Below are 15,184 nucleotides of genomic sequence, written 5' to 3'. Positions count from 1 at the left end.
CCGTCGCTACCCCACGGCCGACCTCCAGTTCTTCTTCCTTCGACTGGAGAAGAGTCTCCAGCTCAATGTTCCGAGCCAAAGCGGCCATTAGCTGCTCATCAACTTGCTCCAGCTCAACCACCCTTCGCTTCAGCTGGGCCTCCGACTGCTCCAAACCCTCACGGAAAATCCGAAATTCCGGGTCTTGCTTGAGTAGGTACGCCAGCGCCTAATGCTTGACACGGCACCGCCGATATTTCTTTACCACCTTGTTAAAGGTGGTTGCCTTCCTTTGCGCTCGCCGCCCCCTCTCTACCTCCAAGATGAGAGTCTAAAGAAGAGGAAAAAGAGGAAAGACAAGTCAGTATGCATCAGAATTTACTTTACGATACATGAAGAAAATCGAAAAATACCTGCAAGGCCGCGCCAGCAACCCTCCGGGATAGTTCCCCGTCGCTAACACCTTTTAACATTTCACGCTCAGCGGCCGCACATAGCAGGGTCATATCCGCTGCGGCCTGCTCACTGTGTTGCAACAGGTTATACCCTCCTGGGATCAGAATTCGGCGGTTGGATCTACCTGCCGTCATCCCCACACGGGCCGGACCCCGCGTTAACGCATCTGCATCCGCATGGGCGGCCTCAGGGCCCACCCTCTCGGTACCGTCGCCCGCTTCTCCAACGGCAGCCGACGAGCCGCTCTCCGTAATGTATGTTGGGCTGGCGTCGGGAACCGCCCTCCCTTGGGGAGCCGACCTCCCGGAACGGATGGCATCTGCCAAAAAAACTGGCCTTGACTCCCGACGGGGCTCGCTCGCCCCCTCGTCTTCTGTGGCTATCCCCTTGCCAGTTATCAACCGGCGTCTTTTCCTTTCCGGCGGCTCTTTGCCCTCAGAAGTCTCCTCCACAGGCCGCGGGGATGGCATTGAAGGAGTCGCTTCACTTGTGGACACCGCCACGGGCAGCGGTTGAGGAACCTCCGGAGCGCCATCACTAGGCGAGCCACAGGGTATGTATCCGTCTTCAGAGTCAGTCCCCGCCCCAGGCGAGGTAACGACGCTCGTATTCTTCTTCTTAGGGGCGCTCCGACCTGCCAACACGAATAAGTCAGGTAACAAAAACGTAGGAAACTTCCAAACCGTAGCCAAAGAGTTACCTGGCGGGCCGTATCGTTCACGAAACGCAGCCCAGGTGGGGCATTCCTCCGCATACGGAATCATTCTCTCTACCCACGATTTAATATTTTCAATGAACTGGGGTGGAGAAGCCCTCGCTGCGAATAAAAAGGGGGAAAAGCAAAGAAATCACAATGGCCGTATGGTCAAAAGCGCAAACAGTCCTGAATTCTACAAGTAGAAATACTTACGTTCTGGATTCCATCTTTCCGGGAACCCTTCGGGATTCGACACCAGGTGCTCCGTCCTGATGTAGAAATATTTACGCCAAAAGCGGCGGTTGGTCTTGTCATCGGCTTTAACAACCAAGCCCCTTGTGCCACGACTTTTTAACTGCAGCATGGTACCTCTCAGGTAACCAGGGCTGAATAACTGTAAGAGGTGGTGGACCGAGACGCTGCAATCAGCCCTGGCCGCATAAGTGGTCATAATACGGCACACCTTCAAGGTGTAAGGAGTGAGCTGAGCCGGACACACATTCTAAAAACGGCAAAGCTCCTCCATCAGAGGGTAGATTGGAAGATTGTAACCGATCAAGAACGGGTACTCATAGAATGTGCAGTACCCAGGCCGGTGCACATTGGCAAAGTCCGTCCCGGCCGGAACCATTTCCACGTGGTCCGGAATATGGTGCGTCTCTCGAAGATCATCTAAGTGGGATTGTAATAAAACGCTGTGCTCCTAGGGAAGGGCTGGGCTTTTAGTTGGAAAATCCCTGCGAACATGCATCTCCTTTGGAAGGACGTTGTCTGCACTGAGAGGAACAAGGGCCTTCTCTGCCTTTTCCCCTTCACCACCGGAAGTTGGCGGAACCCTAGACGGGGCATTATCTTTGGCCTTTCTACTACTCTGTCCACGTTTTGTCATGTTATCCTGCGTAAGAAACGAAGCACTGATGATAGGAAGTGTGGTTTCAACAGAAATGGGAGAGTCCCTCACGAAATAACGGTGACGTGAAAGAAAGACAAAGGAGTAAATTAGAAATTACTTTTCGAAGGTTTGAAAGTTGAATCGAATCGAACCTCTCTCCTATTTATAGGGATAAGTTGCGCAGAAATCGAAGAGTCATGATTCAAAACGTGCGCGGGAAACCAAAATGTCACATCATCCTCTGAACCGCCTCGGGGGCAAATACAATAATGACGCATACAGGCGATGACGTATTCCAAAAAGAAAGCCACGCGTCAGTGGCTCAACAACGTCATACATTTCACCTCATTCATATTGCCGCCCCTGGTCGAGGTCAAATTCTCCTAAGCCGAGGTTTGCATTTCCGCCCATCGAAGACGCCCACCGAATGCGTCTCCAACGAGCGGAGGGACTAACTGTATAGGGTCGAATTTGACCGTCAGCGTCTCTACGCCAATGGGTACGCCGACTAATGTAATGGGTACGACTCAGACGTGGGGACAAAAGCGACATCGTTTAGGACTCAGTGTCTTCACTAGGAAAACGTTACCAATTTTGTAACTTTTTAATTATTTCGAGGAAGGTCTCTTATTATATAAGGGAGACCTTCACATTGTAAAGGAGGGGGATTCTGGAATAATACAACTCTCTCATTATCTGAATCTCTCTCTATCTCTGTCTCAAACGAACATATTCTCTTGAGTTCATATAATCACTTTATAATACTAGATCTACAACAATAACATCATCTTTACACCTCTAGGTCCAGTATATTTGATTACGATTTACCCTTTTCTTACTTTTGATTGTTTTCTAGCTTACAAAGTATATTGTTAACTTTTGAGCCAAACAATTTCAAAAACAAAATACAACTTATCTTTAACTAAAGGTGTCGGAATCGAGTCCAAATGATAAAATTTTGGTAGGAGCATTTCTCTTTCACTGAATGTTACGTGATGCAAATTAAAATTAATCGAGTTGTAGGTATCGAATAACAGATATTTTATACAATATAATATATGGAAAGAAGTACTCCTAATCTCTTATAAAATAGTATATGAATTTAGAATTTAAAAAAATAAAATATTATTACTACTATTATAGAAGGGAATAAGGAGAGGAGCTTGGGGTCGTCCTATTCCAGGTTGTGCCATCTTATTGGTTTCTCCCAAAAACACATATACAAGTGGCTTAAAATTGCGAACCTAAGGGCCCCACTAAAAATCATGACTGCGTTTCAACTTTCAAGTCGGAACGTGTCATTAATACTGAACTCCAAACACTCTCTTGTTTTTCTTTTTTGTCAAAGCTACAATTATTCTTATGACAATTTTTTTTTTTAAAAATTACCCATCACTAAATATTTTAGAAGATAAATTAGGATTTACCTCTTTAACTTTTTGGGAATTAATTGAGAAACCTATTTGACTTTGTAGTACTAAATTAATCTCAATAATATTTTCTTTCTAACTAATCTTTTTATTACTTTGAATTTTATATAATCTTAGCATGCATTTGCATAATATTTAATTGAACTTGAAAATAATATACTTGAAGTTAAAGCTAGAAAATAATATTTTAAAGTTGAAGTTATGCTTTAACATTACTACTAGAAACAAAAGTTCAATGTTTGCAGGTGAAAATTATTATTTCACTTGAAATAACATATTGAATACAAAAGTGACGTTAGATAGTGCTTGTGAAAAAATTATATCACCAGTGATTAGGTAATGTTAAGAGAGATACATTATTAGTATTACTCAAATAATTTTTGTTATTAATGACTTTTCAATTATTTTTGCATAATATAGTAGAAAATGTCTTGTTAAGATATGAGATACAGTACTATATTTAACTTTTTTTTGTTAAAGGGATATTATATTATACTAGATAAGAAAAGATAATACAACAGAGTCATTGCTAGGGTATTGTAGTACCCTCATAGCAGTAATGTTATGCACGATTGTGTCTATATTACAACCCACAAAAGTTCTAACCAATTCAGTTCCTAGGATGTCTGCCCAAAATATATCATTGACAAACATCGGAGGAACTGATAATATCCTAGACTTGTTCAAAAAGACTTCTTTTGCTGCCTCCTTGGCCAATGCATCTGCTACTCTGTTTTGCTCCAGATAGGTAGGTGTGCTTCACAACCACCCTGTCCATCATGTGAATTAGTGACCTGCATTCACAAATTAAGGGATCATAAATAAGGCTTCCATTCGTTAGTAATTTCAGAGGAGTCAGTATTTATCTCCAGAGGAGCCAAGTTATTCTGCTCCGCAAGTTGTAGACCCCGTAGGATTGCCTGTAATTCTGCCCTGGTGTTTGTTGTGTGAGGGATATTGTCCATGTACCCCATTATCCAGTCACCATTGGGATTCCTAAATACTCCTCCTGATCATTGCAAAAATGACATTCTTTAATAAATACTTGATAGTTTTACTACCCTTGGGTCGTCTTGCTCCAGATTGTGCATTCTCGTTAACTCCAACATAAGATTTATTCTAGCTGCTTTATTAACTTTTATCTGCATTTTGTATTGTCCTTTTTTATTTTGCAGAAAAACTATCATGTGTGATGTGTACGTAAGTGATGGCACATATGTTTGACTCAAAAGTTGTTTAACACTTTTTAAGCAAATCAATCAAATAGATGAAGGGGTAAATCCTAGTTAAAGATAATTAACTCTAGATCTGAGACGAATAATATGAGTAGAAAAACATAGCCGAGTATAAATATTGGGCGTGATTATAGCCAGATTTAATAATATAAAGAAAGATGCATTGAATAACATTAAATGGCAATAAAATGTGGATAAAGGAAAAGATTCACCCGATCTTGAGTTAGTCGGATCTTCTTTCATTTGACAAAGATGAATGATAGACAAAATACAAGAACCATTGGACCCTTTTTGGATCTGATGAAGGTTTTGGATCACAGATCCTCTTCTCTCTTTTGAGAGATGTGTTTACATATTTTCTAGAAAGAGGGAGAGGGAGACCGAGAGAGAGCCCCCTCAATGGGAAGTCCTCCCCTCCTATTTATAAGGGGGTATCCATAGAAAATCCTTACAAAAGGTACAATTTAGAGAGAATATTCGGTAGAATATTCTTTTTGAGTATTCTAAAGCAAACTAGCAGTTTCATGACTGTCCGTCCTCGGCCTGTCCGACCTCGGCCTATCCGACCACGACCTTCTTGATGACGGTCCGGTCTTGACCTGTCCGACCTTGACTTTATGTATTCGCGTGCCGAATTTCTCTGGTCTAATTTTGACCCATACAATCCACAATTTCAATAACCCTCTCGTCACCCACTTTAGCATCTTTCACCAACCCTTTGGTTTGCAACAGTTCCGACTTGAACTCCTCCACCGTTCCCTCTAAAAATTTCATTCCAACAGCAACAACAACTACCGTAACCCATCTTTCTTTTCTGATACTAATAAAAAAGTAAAGAGCATTGAAACAAACAAACTAGGGCTAAGATTGATTATATGTGGGGAAGGGCCCGGGGCAGTCCTATTTTTCGTCGGTTTAGGTGGCGCGTTAACGCGCTTTTAAAATTACTATATATTTTTCTGCACGTACATTCTAAATTATTTAAAACTTAATATTTTGATTATTTAAACATATTAACTATTTAGATAAAATAGTATGCACTAAATCAACAAAAATAAAGATAATTTTATGAGTATAGATAAGATATTGAAGAACATATCAACTATTATGAAAGACAAAAAAATCGCTCAAGTACCCCGTGAATGAGGTCTATTTGGGTCATGTTGTAGTATGCTCTTTAATTTACCAAAAAAATAAAAGAGCAAACAATGAACGAAAGAAAGTGAAAATAATGATAACGCATTAATGCATATTTGATTTCATATATACACAAATGCATCAAATTAATAGCATTAACTCATGAACAAAAAATATTCAATCTTAATCTTTTGGAGAGAGCATTATATTATTCACATTAAATAACATAAAAATGTTAAGTTGAAGAAGTTATCCAAAAAATTTAATCTTTTGAAGTTCATTTTCGCAATTTAAAAATAAAATCGACATGATTTTATGTGTATTACATATATAATGTGAATAAGATTGAATATAAAATACAATATATGCCAAAATTATAACCTTAAAATATATGTTGGCATAGAAATTCTAAATAGTTGTTTAAGGTTATAGTTGTTTTCCTCGGAGAAATTCAAAATAGTGTGTGTGTCTATATATATATATATATATATATATATATATATATATATATATATATATATATATATATATATATATATATATATATATATATTATTATAAAAGCACGAATAATTTATACTAATTGTTGAACGACCAAAATAACCTTGAAATATTGATCGACTTTTATAACCTTAATTATTTGTATAATTTAAGGATATAATTGTAAATTACCNTGCCTTGTACTTTTCCATGTTTTCGCTTTTTGCGACTTTGGTGCGAGGTAGATTCCCGCATGGCGAGTCCCGGTCTTTCCTTCTTTATATTTTCTGACGGCACTTGGCCTTAGGGACATTTCGAATTCTCTTCGGCGAAGGCCCATGGCCTTAGAGGGTATTATTTTGATTTTGTCGGAATATTGACCCGTCGTTGTTCGATCGAGGTCGATCTCTTCTTCTTTGGCGAAGGCCCATGGCCTTAGGGGGTATTATTTCGATTTTGTCGGAATATTGACCCATCGTTGTTCGATCGAGGTCGAACTCTTCTTCTTTGGCGAAGGCCCTTGGCCATAAAGTCAATTCGGACGAGGCCGAAGGTTGATTCGGACGATGCCGAATATTGTTTCGGACGGCCAAATATTGATTCGGACGAGGCCGAAGGTTGATTCGGACGAGGCCGAATGTTGATTCGGACGAGGCCGGAGGTTGTTCGGACGAGGCCGGATGTTGTTTCGGACGAGGCCGAATGTTGATTCGGACGAGGCCGAAGGTTGTTTCAGACGAGGCCGGATGTTGATTCGGACGAGATCGAATGTTGATTCGGACGAGGCCGAATGTTGATTCGGACGAGGCCGAAGGTTGATTCGGACGAGGCCGGATGTTGTTTCGGACGAGGCCGGATGTTGTTTCGGACGAGGCCGAATGTTGATTCGGACGAGGCCGAATGTTGATTCGGACGAGGCCGAAGGTGGTTCGGACGAGGCCGAATGTTGATTCGGACGAAGCCGAAGATTGATTCGGACGAGGCCGAATGTCGTTTCGGACGAGGCCGAATGTTGATTCGGACGAGGCCGAATGTCGTTTCGGACGAAGCCGAATGTTGATTCAAACGAGAACGAATGTTGATTCGGACGAGGCCGAATGTTGATTCGGACGAGGCCGAATGTTGTTTCGGACGAGGCCGAATGTTGATTCGGACGAGGCCGAATGTTGTTTCGGACGAAGCCGAATGTTGATTCGGACGAGATCGAATGTTGATTCGGACGAGGCCGAATATTGATTCGGACGAGGCTGAATGTTGATTCGGACGAGGCCGAAGGTTGATTCGGACGAGGCAGGATGTCATTTCAGACGAGGCCGGATGTCATTTCGGATAAGGCCGGATGTCGATTTGGACGAGGCCAAATGTTGATTCGGACGAAGCCGAATTCTTCTATTTGGCGATGACCCTTAGCCTTAAAGGGTGTTATTTCGACTTATCGAAATTTTAACCCGTCGTCGTACGATCGAGGTCGAACTCTTCTTTTTGGTGAAGGCTCTTGGCCTTAAAGGGTGTTATTTCGACTTATCGAAATGTTAACCCGTTCGAATTCGAGCGAGGTCGAACCATCAAACTTTGATGGCAAAGGCACTTAGCCTGTAACTCAGTTCGAGCGAGGTCGAACTTTGTTATACTTTGATGGCGATGGCACTTAGCCTGAGTCCCAGTTCGAGCGAGGTCGAACTGTTAATCTTTGATGGCGAAGGCACTTAGCCTGAGTCCCAGTTCGAGCGAGGTCGAACTGTTAATCTTTGATGGCGAAGGCACTTAGCCTGAGTCCCAGTTCGAGCGAGGTCGAACTGTTAATCTTTGATGGCGAAGGCACTTAGCCTGAGTCCCAGTTCGAGCGAGGTCGAACTGTCAAACTTTGATGGCGAAGGCACTTAGCCTGAGTCCCAGTTCGAGCGAGGTTGAACTGTTAATCTTTGATGGCGAAGGCACTTAGCCTGAGTCCCAGTTCGAGCGAGGTCGAACTGTCAAACTTTGATGGCGAAGGCACTTAGCCTGTAACTCAGTTCGAGCGAGGTCGAACTTTGTTATACTTTGATGGCGAAGACACTTAGCCTTAATCCCAATTCGAGCGAGGTCGAACTTATCAAACTTTGATGGCGAAGGCACTTAGCCTGAGTCCCAGTTCGAGCGAGGTCGAACTGTTAATCTTTGATGGCGAAGGCACTTAGCTTGAGTCTCAGTTCGAGCGAGGTCGAACTGTCAAACTTTGATGGCGAAGGCACTTAGCCTGAGTCCCAGTTCGAGCAAGGTCAAACTGTTAATCTTTGATGGCGAAGGCACTTAGCCTGAGTCACAGTTCGAGCGAGGTCGAACCTGTCGATCTTTGATGGCGAAGGCCTTAGCCTTAGTCCCAGTTCGAACGAGGTCGAACCTGTCGATCTTTGATGGCGAAGTTCTTAACCTTAAAGGGTTCCCTGGGGGAGTCCCAATTTGCTTAATTTTGCTTGCATTGGAGAATATGACGTATTTCCTCAGTTTGATCTAGTGCAAAGAAATGCTCGGAGGGCAAGCAAAATTAGCAGAAAGCGGTGACGCTGAAGTAGAGTCGAGCATCTCCCAAATTCATTACCTCGTGAATGTTGTCATTTGGTCGAGGTGGTGGAAAAACATTAGTCCTCAAAGTTATCTGCTGTATCTGCTCAGCACTTGGTGTCCTTATCCCTGCCTGTATATGCTTTCAAGCAAATCAATTTGTTCCTTCGTTTGATTCCACCTGGATCCTACTGGTATTTCAGATGCTAACATTTTCACGCCGACCTTCATTGGTTTTCAACATTCTGGAATATAAGTGGCTCAAAGCCTCAAATTGGAGCAATAGTCCAAAGTTTATAATCAGCCAATTAAACATTTCACAATTCCAATATACATGTAGCTTTGACCATAGCCTACTAACGTCAACAGCTTCTTTTATGTTCTTGGTATGAATGTATGTGCCGTAGGAGCTACACAAGAAACTCGCTAGGATTGAATTTTAGATCTAGAGAAAACTAAAATTTTAACTAGAAAATCCCCACAGACGGCGCCAAATTGTTTGACTCAAAAGTTGTTTAACACTTTTTAAGCAAATCAATCAAATAGATGAAGGGGTAAATCCTAGTTAAAGATAATTAACTCTAGATCCGAGACGAATAATATGAGTAGAAAAACATAGCCGAGTATAAATATTGGGCGTGATTATAGCCAGATTTAATAACATAAAGAAAGATGCATTGAATAACATTAAATGGCAATAAAATGTAGATAAAGGAAAAGATTCACCCGATCTTGAGTTAGTCGGATCTTCTTTCATTTGATAAAGATGAATGATAGACAAAATACAAGAACCATTGGACCCTTTTTGGATCTGATGAAGGTTTTGGATCACAGATCCTCCTCTCTCTTTTGAGAGATGTGTTTACATATTTTCTAGAAAGAGGGAGAGGGAGACCGAGAGAGAGCCCCCTCAATGGAAAGTCCTCCCCTCCTCTTTATAAGGGGGGTATCCATAGAAAATCCTTACAAAAGGTACAATTTAGAGAGAATATTCGGTAGAATATTCCTTTTGAGTATTCTAAAGCAAACTAGCAGTTTCATGACTGTCCGTCCTCGGCCTGTCCGATCTCGGCCTATCCGACCACGACCTTCTTGATGACGGTCTGGCCTTGGCTTTATTGATGACGGCCCGACCTTGGTCTGTCCGACCTTGGCTTTATTGATGACGGTCCGACCTTGACTTTATGTCTTCGCGTGCCGAATTTCTCTGGTCTAATTTTGACCCATACAACATATACTTCCTTTATATCTTACGGTGAAGTTGGTAAACTGAGCAAATTATCTCATATGAAAGAATCATGAGCTACATGAGTCCAATGGCGGACTCAACATTTTAATCAAGGGGATTCAAAATATTAAAAAGTAAACATAAGAACAAGTCAAGGGGATTCTACTTCTACTATTTAGGGATAAAAAATAAACGAAGAGGTATGAATGGACTCCCTTTCACTGTCCTAGCTCTGCTCCTGCATGAGTCACTAAAGGAAATGAAATAGAAATTCTTAACACTAATATTTATTATAAAAAATAAACTTCTTTGTTTACATTATTGATAAGACCTTTTTCAAAGAGTATCTAAAAAATTTAGAATTCGATGTGGGAAGTAGAGGAGTTTATGACTAGGAATGTTCAAACAATTTCAAAAATAAAATCAGACAATCTGAATCAAACTAAATTATATTTGAATCTCAATAAGAAAGATTTGAATACTTCTATATGAATGACTTCGTGAAACTAACAGGCATTATGTTGGGCCCGTGCGCAAGACGGGCTTCACTTACCTAGTATATAGAGAACCACATAGCAGCGCGAGATGGAGTTGGATTCCCTAGCATTGATGCTCCATTCCCCGGTAAAAGCCATGCCTTTTTCTTACTATTTCAAATCAAGTTTTTTATTTATTTACTTTTTTATTTAATCATTTTCTATTTCCTAAAGTTACGGGGAATGACACACATCACGCCCTCGGTCTTAAATCTCAATAGATCTCTCTTTGTCACTTTGCATTACTACTAGTTAAATTAAATAAATAATAATATATTCACGAATGCTTTTGAATTTCTTTATTTGATACGTAAAGTAAGTCTTTTTTAATATAAAAATGATTTTATTGAAGTTAATAAAACATTTACAATATTAATTTGGCACTAAAAAGTACTAACTTTTTATTTACTACTCGTTTATAGTAACAAGTTGTTTACTTGCCAAAGTATGTTTAAGGTCGCAATATATTTATTAAAAAAATATTAAATATATGAGTTATTATCTTCGAACTTTTTAAATTTTTTATTGGAGTAAGAGTGTATTATTTATTTAAATTTCTTATAATAGTACTGCTTGCTGGATTACATTGGATCTGTTGTTGTTATATAATGGTACTTACTTTGAATTAGACTAATTTTAATTAAGTTAAGAGGAAGTAAAATAAATTCTATTTAAAAAATATTGTTAATGCAACCGACTTCAGAAGATTACTCAGACCACTTTATAGATTATTGGTTAAAATATAAATATACTTGCCTTAGTTAGAGAGTAATAGATATGATTATCTAAATACTTTCTAACATGGGAGTAATAATAATATAACTTAAACCAGAATCTGTCCATACCATCATTTAAGCCACAATAATGAGAAAATACAAAAATAAAGAGAAAAACATATACTATTAAATTATTTCCTTTTCCTAATTTATTGCAAAAATCCACCCAATTTTCCATATTATAAACACTCACCAGTCTCCTCTAAACTGTTCAGATTCCAAATGCAGATTGATAAAAGAGAGAGATTTGTGAAGAAAAAGGAGACAAAAACAGACGGAAAAATAGGAGAAGATTTTGTTTTTTAGCTTCTCTTTCTCTCTGCCATTTCTGTTTCTCTGTACCTTCTCTGCTCTTTCTGTTATCTCCCATTCCTCTATCTCTTCCATCACTTCCAAATCTTCGGTATACCAAATACGAAACAAAGTTATTAGTACTACTTAATTTACAATGACAAAGGAAAAAGAGAGGAAAATGTTTGTTGGAGTTGTTTGGAATTGTGCAGCTGAACTCAAACTTCTCCTTACTGCTATTCTTTTCCTTTGTTCACTTATCACCATTCTTCAATTCATGCCCTCTCGTTTTTCTTTCACTTCTTCAAATTTTAGCACTTGTCTCTCTACTCCTATAACCCCTTTTATTGATTCTATCTCCGCCATAAACGCCACCTCTACACCGCCGCCGCCGCCGCCGCCGTCAACGGAAAAGGACGAGGTTCTAAAAAATGGAGTTATTAAGCGCGCCTTTAACCCATTCGGTTCAGCTGCTTACAATTTTATACTTATGTCTGCTTACAGAGGCGGACTTAACACTTTTGCTGTTATGGGTTTAGCTTCAAAACCTCTCCATGTGTACGGAAAACCCAGTTATCAGTGTGAATGGGTTCCGAACGACGACAAGCTTAAATCCATTACTGTAAATGGTAGCAAAATCCTACCCGATTGGGGATACGGTAGAGTTTATACTGTTTTAGTTATCAATTGCACTTTTCCTATTCCAGTTGGTACTGAAAATGGAGGAAAACTCGTAATTCATGCCGCTACTAACGGCGGCGGCGACACTAAATTCAACAGCACCGACAGTTTCGTAGGGTTAACTGAAACAGAACAGGATTTCATTAACTTCACTGCAGAATTCAATAAACCGCCAAAGTATGATTTCTTCTACTGTGGATCATCTTTATATGGGAATTTAAGTCCACAAAGAGTAAGAGAATGGTTAGCTTTTCACGTTAGATTATTCGGAGAGAAATCTCATTTCGTAATTCATGATGCTGGAGGTATACACGAAGGAGTAATGGCGGTTTTAAAGCCATGGATGGAGAAAGGATATGTTACATTACAAGACATTCGAGACCAAGAAAGATTTGATGGATATTATCATAATCAGTTTTTGATAGTGAATGATTGTTTACATAGGTATAGATTTCAAGCTAAATGGATGTTCTTTTTTGATGTGGATGAGTTCATTTTTGTGCCTAAGAAGAGTACTATTAAATCTGTGGTGGATTCATTGTCGGATTTTACACAATTCACCATTGAACAGATGCCTATGTCCAACAAGCTCTGTCTTGAAGAAGACCGCGGTAAATCTTACAGGTATGTCAATATTTTCATTATAAGTTTGTTAATTTCTCGAGTTCAAGTTTTATTACGGTATAAAAAGTATTTATACAATCAGGTTATTTACTGTCATATCTATCTATAACAACTTCGCTGATATTGGTTGCCATCTAAAGTCTTCTTGGTAAGAGGATATATATTAACATAACATAAAAGTTAGTATTCTTATAGGGGTAAGAGGATATATATTAACATAACATAAAAGTCGGTTTCGAGAAATACTATGGTTGTTATATTAGATAATTACAAGTAAATTTCTTGATAAATAGTGATAATTTCATAAAAATGGTAACGAACCTGTTATTATGATATTTTCGTCCTAGAGTGTAGTTTACTTAATCCATTTCTTATTTTGTAGATGTTTAATCCTGTTATAGTAAGTAGAAGAAGTAGAAATTTTTAGTAAAGGTGGTCAAACTTTTTACAAAAGTTGACAGCTAATATTCACAATGTTGACATTTAATTGACGCGTGTTTGGAATAGTAAGTGCAACAGAAGAATATGGGCATATGAAATAATACCAATTGGCATCTTTTTTTGTTTTGTTTTGGGCTTACTTAAATAATATCAGTATGGTATAAGTTGTTTTTCATAGTGTCTACTTATCAAGTTGAGACTGACGTTTGAAAGAAGTGAAGTTGAAGCTGAATTTACTCTGTCGGTGTGGCTTTCATGTGACTTTTATTTGCCTATAAATACATGCTGTAAAGGCTAAATTAATACTAGGTGTGATTTATTTGTAGTCTAGTTGGATCCAAACTCTGTAATTGCATGATTAAGGAATGGTTAGAATTTTACAAAGGACATGATTAGGGAATGGTTAATATTGTAAGTGAAATTTTAAATTTACTGGTTGGGAAATAGTACAATTTGGTCGGATCTAGTGGTAAGAGCGTAACGTATGATGTGACATGTTACGGGTACATGTTACGGGTTTGAATCCTGCCACTAGCAAAAGATCGGTATTTAAGCGAAAAAGGATAGAGGGGCGAGTCCATTATTCACATAATTTTGTCTTATTGAGTGTCATTACCTAGCTAAAGTTAAGTATATTTATTTGTAATGAAATGAACAAACTTTGAGGTTCATTTGCTAGTGATTTGGAGGTAGCCCTTGTCGGTAGGCATTGATTGGTTGTATTATTTAAACTTAAATTATTGATAATAATGTTCAAATTCTTAAATGGTAAACTAGATTGTAATTGGAAAGTTGGAGAAGGACAGGGGTCTTGTGTTTTGTCGATTTGTTGGATGTTTTTGTATTGTATCATGCTAAAAACTTCATTCAACTACTGAACCACAGAAGTAAATACTCATACTTAGTTGTCTATGTAATGTCATCGCTGATAGTTAACGTAAAACTAGTCAATTACTGATTGTGTGCGATACGACTGCAGAAAATGGGGGTTTGAGAAGCTAGTGTACAAGGATGTGAAGCGAGGTATAAGGAGGGACAGAAAATACGCGGTGCAGCCGCGCAATGTGATAGCCACGGGCGTGCATATGTCACAGAACATAGTAGGCAAGACAACCCATAAAACAGAAGGGCGCATCAAGTATTTCCACTATCACGGGACCATTGCAGAACGCCGAGAGCCATGTCGGCAGCTGGTCAACGCCACGGCGATCACCGTTGACCGAACCCCGTATGCTGTGGACACTACAATGAGGGACATTGCTGGAACTGTGAAGAGATTTGAACTCAAGATGATTGGTTCTGTACTACAAAGAACAAGACAATAATGAGGTCTATTTTGCTATGCTTTAATTTTTCTTTTTTGCTGTAGATCATTTCTTCTTTGTTCTGTATGATAAATTTTAATGTTATTTTGAGGTAGAAGTGGTATAGAAACAACAAAGACAGGTGGTATCTGTTTTGATATAAATATTATAGGATTACTTGGTGTTTTGTATTCTTTTGTCTATTAAATTATAGTACTAATAAGCTTTTCCATTCATTGTGTGGTTCCTTTTGTTTTTAATAATTGGCTGGATTTAGGCCATGTCATCGGTGTCGGTGGACCACACCCCCCACCCCCACCCCCACCCCACCCCACAAAATTAGTAGAGAGTAGAAAGAGAAGTGGTTAGTCTTGGTCTAGATACAGAAGTTATGATTGAAAGCACAAAGGGACCTCAACTTTGTTTTCATTCTCTTAGGATTCTTGATGATCATGA

At 39.4% G+C, this 15,184-nt stretch overlaps 1 protein-coding gene across 1 annotated transcript; it reads left to right on the top strand.

Moving 5' to 3' along the window:
- Positions 11,572-14,964, top strand: LOC109231006 (galactan beta-1,4-galactosyltransferase GALS3-like). Its single transcript, XM_019396525.1, has 2 exons — positions 11,572-12,983; positions 14,404-14,964. Exons 1-2 carry the CDS (start codon positions 11,836-11,838, stop codon positions 14,747-14,749), a joined length of 1,494 nt encoding a protein of 497 aa, XP_019252070.1. The 5' UTR covers positions 11,572-11,835; the 3' UTR covers positions 14,750-14,964.

The sequence above is a fragment of the Nicotiana attenuata genome, chromosome 8 (genome assembly GCF_001879085.1).
Source record: "Nicotiana attenuata strain UT chromosome 8, NIATTr2, whole genome shotgun sequence".
NCBI classification, from domain to species: Eukaryota; Viridiplantae; Streptophyta; class Magnoliopsida; order Solanales; family Solanaceae; genus Nicotiana; species Nicotiana attenuata.
The sequence above is the reverse complement of the archived record's forward strand: the minus strand, read 5'-3'. Positions and strand labels throughout refer to the sequence as shown.

What these genes read in the sequence shown, in the direction of transcription:
- LOC109231006 (XM_019396525.1), top strand. Translation starts at nt 11,836, where the DNA reads ATGACAAAGGAAAAAGAGAGGAAAATGTTTGTTGGAGTTGTTTGGAAT. An exon ending in GACCGCGGTAAATCTTACAG is followed by an intron (nt 12,984 to 14,403) that starts GTATGTCAATAT and finishes ATACGACTGCAG; the next exon opens with AAAATGGGGGTTTGAGAAGC.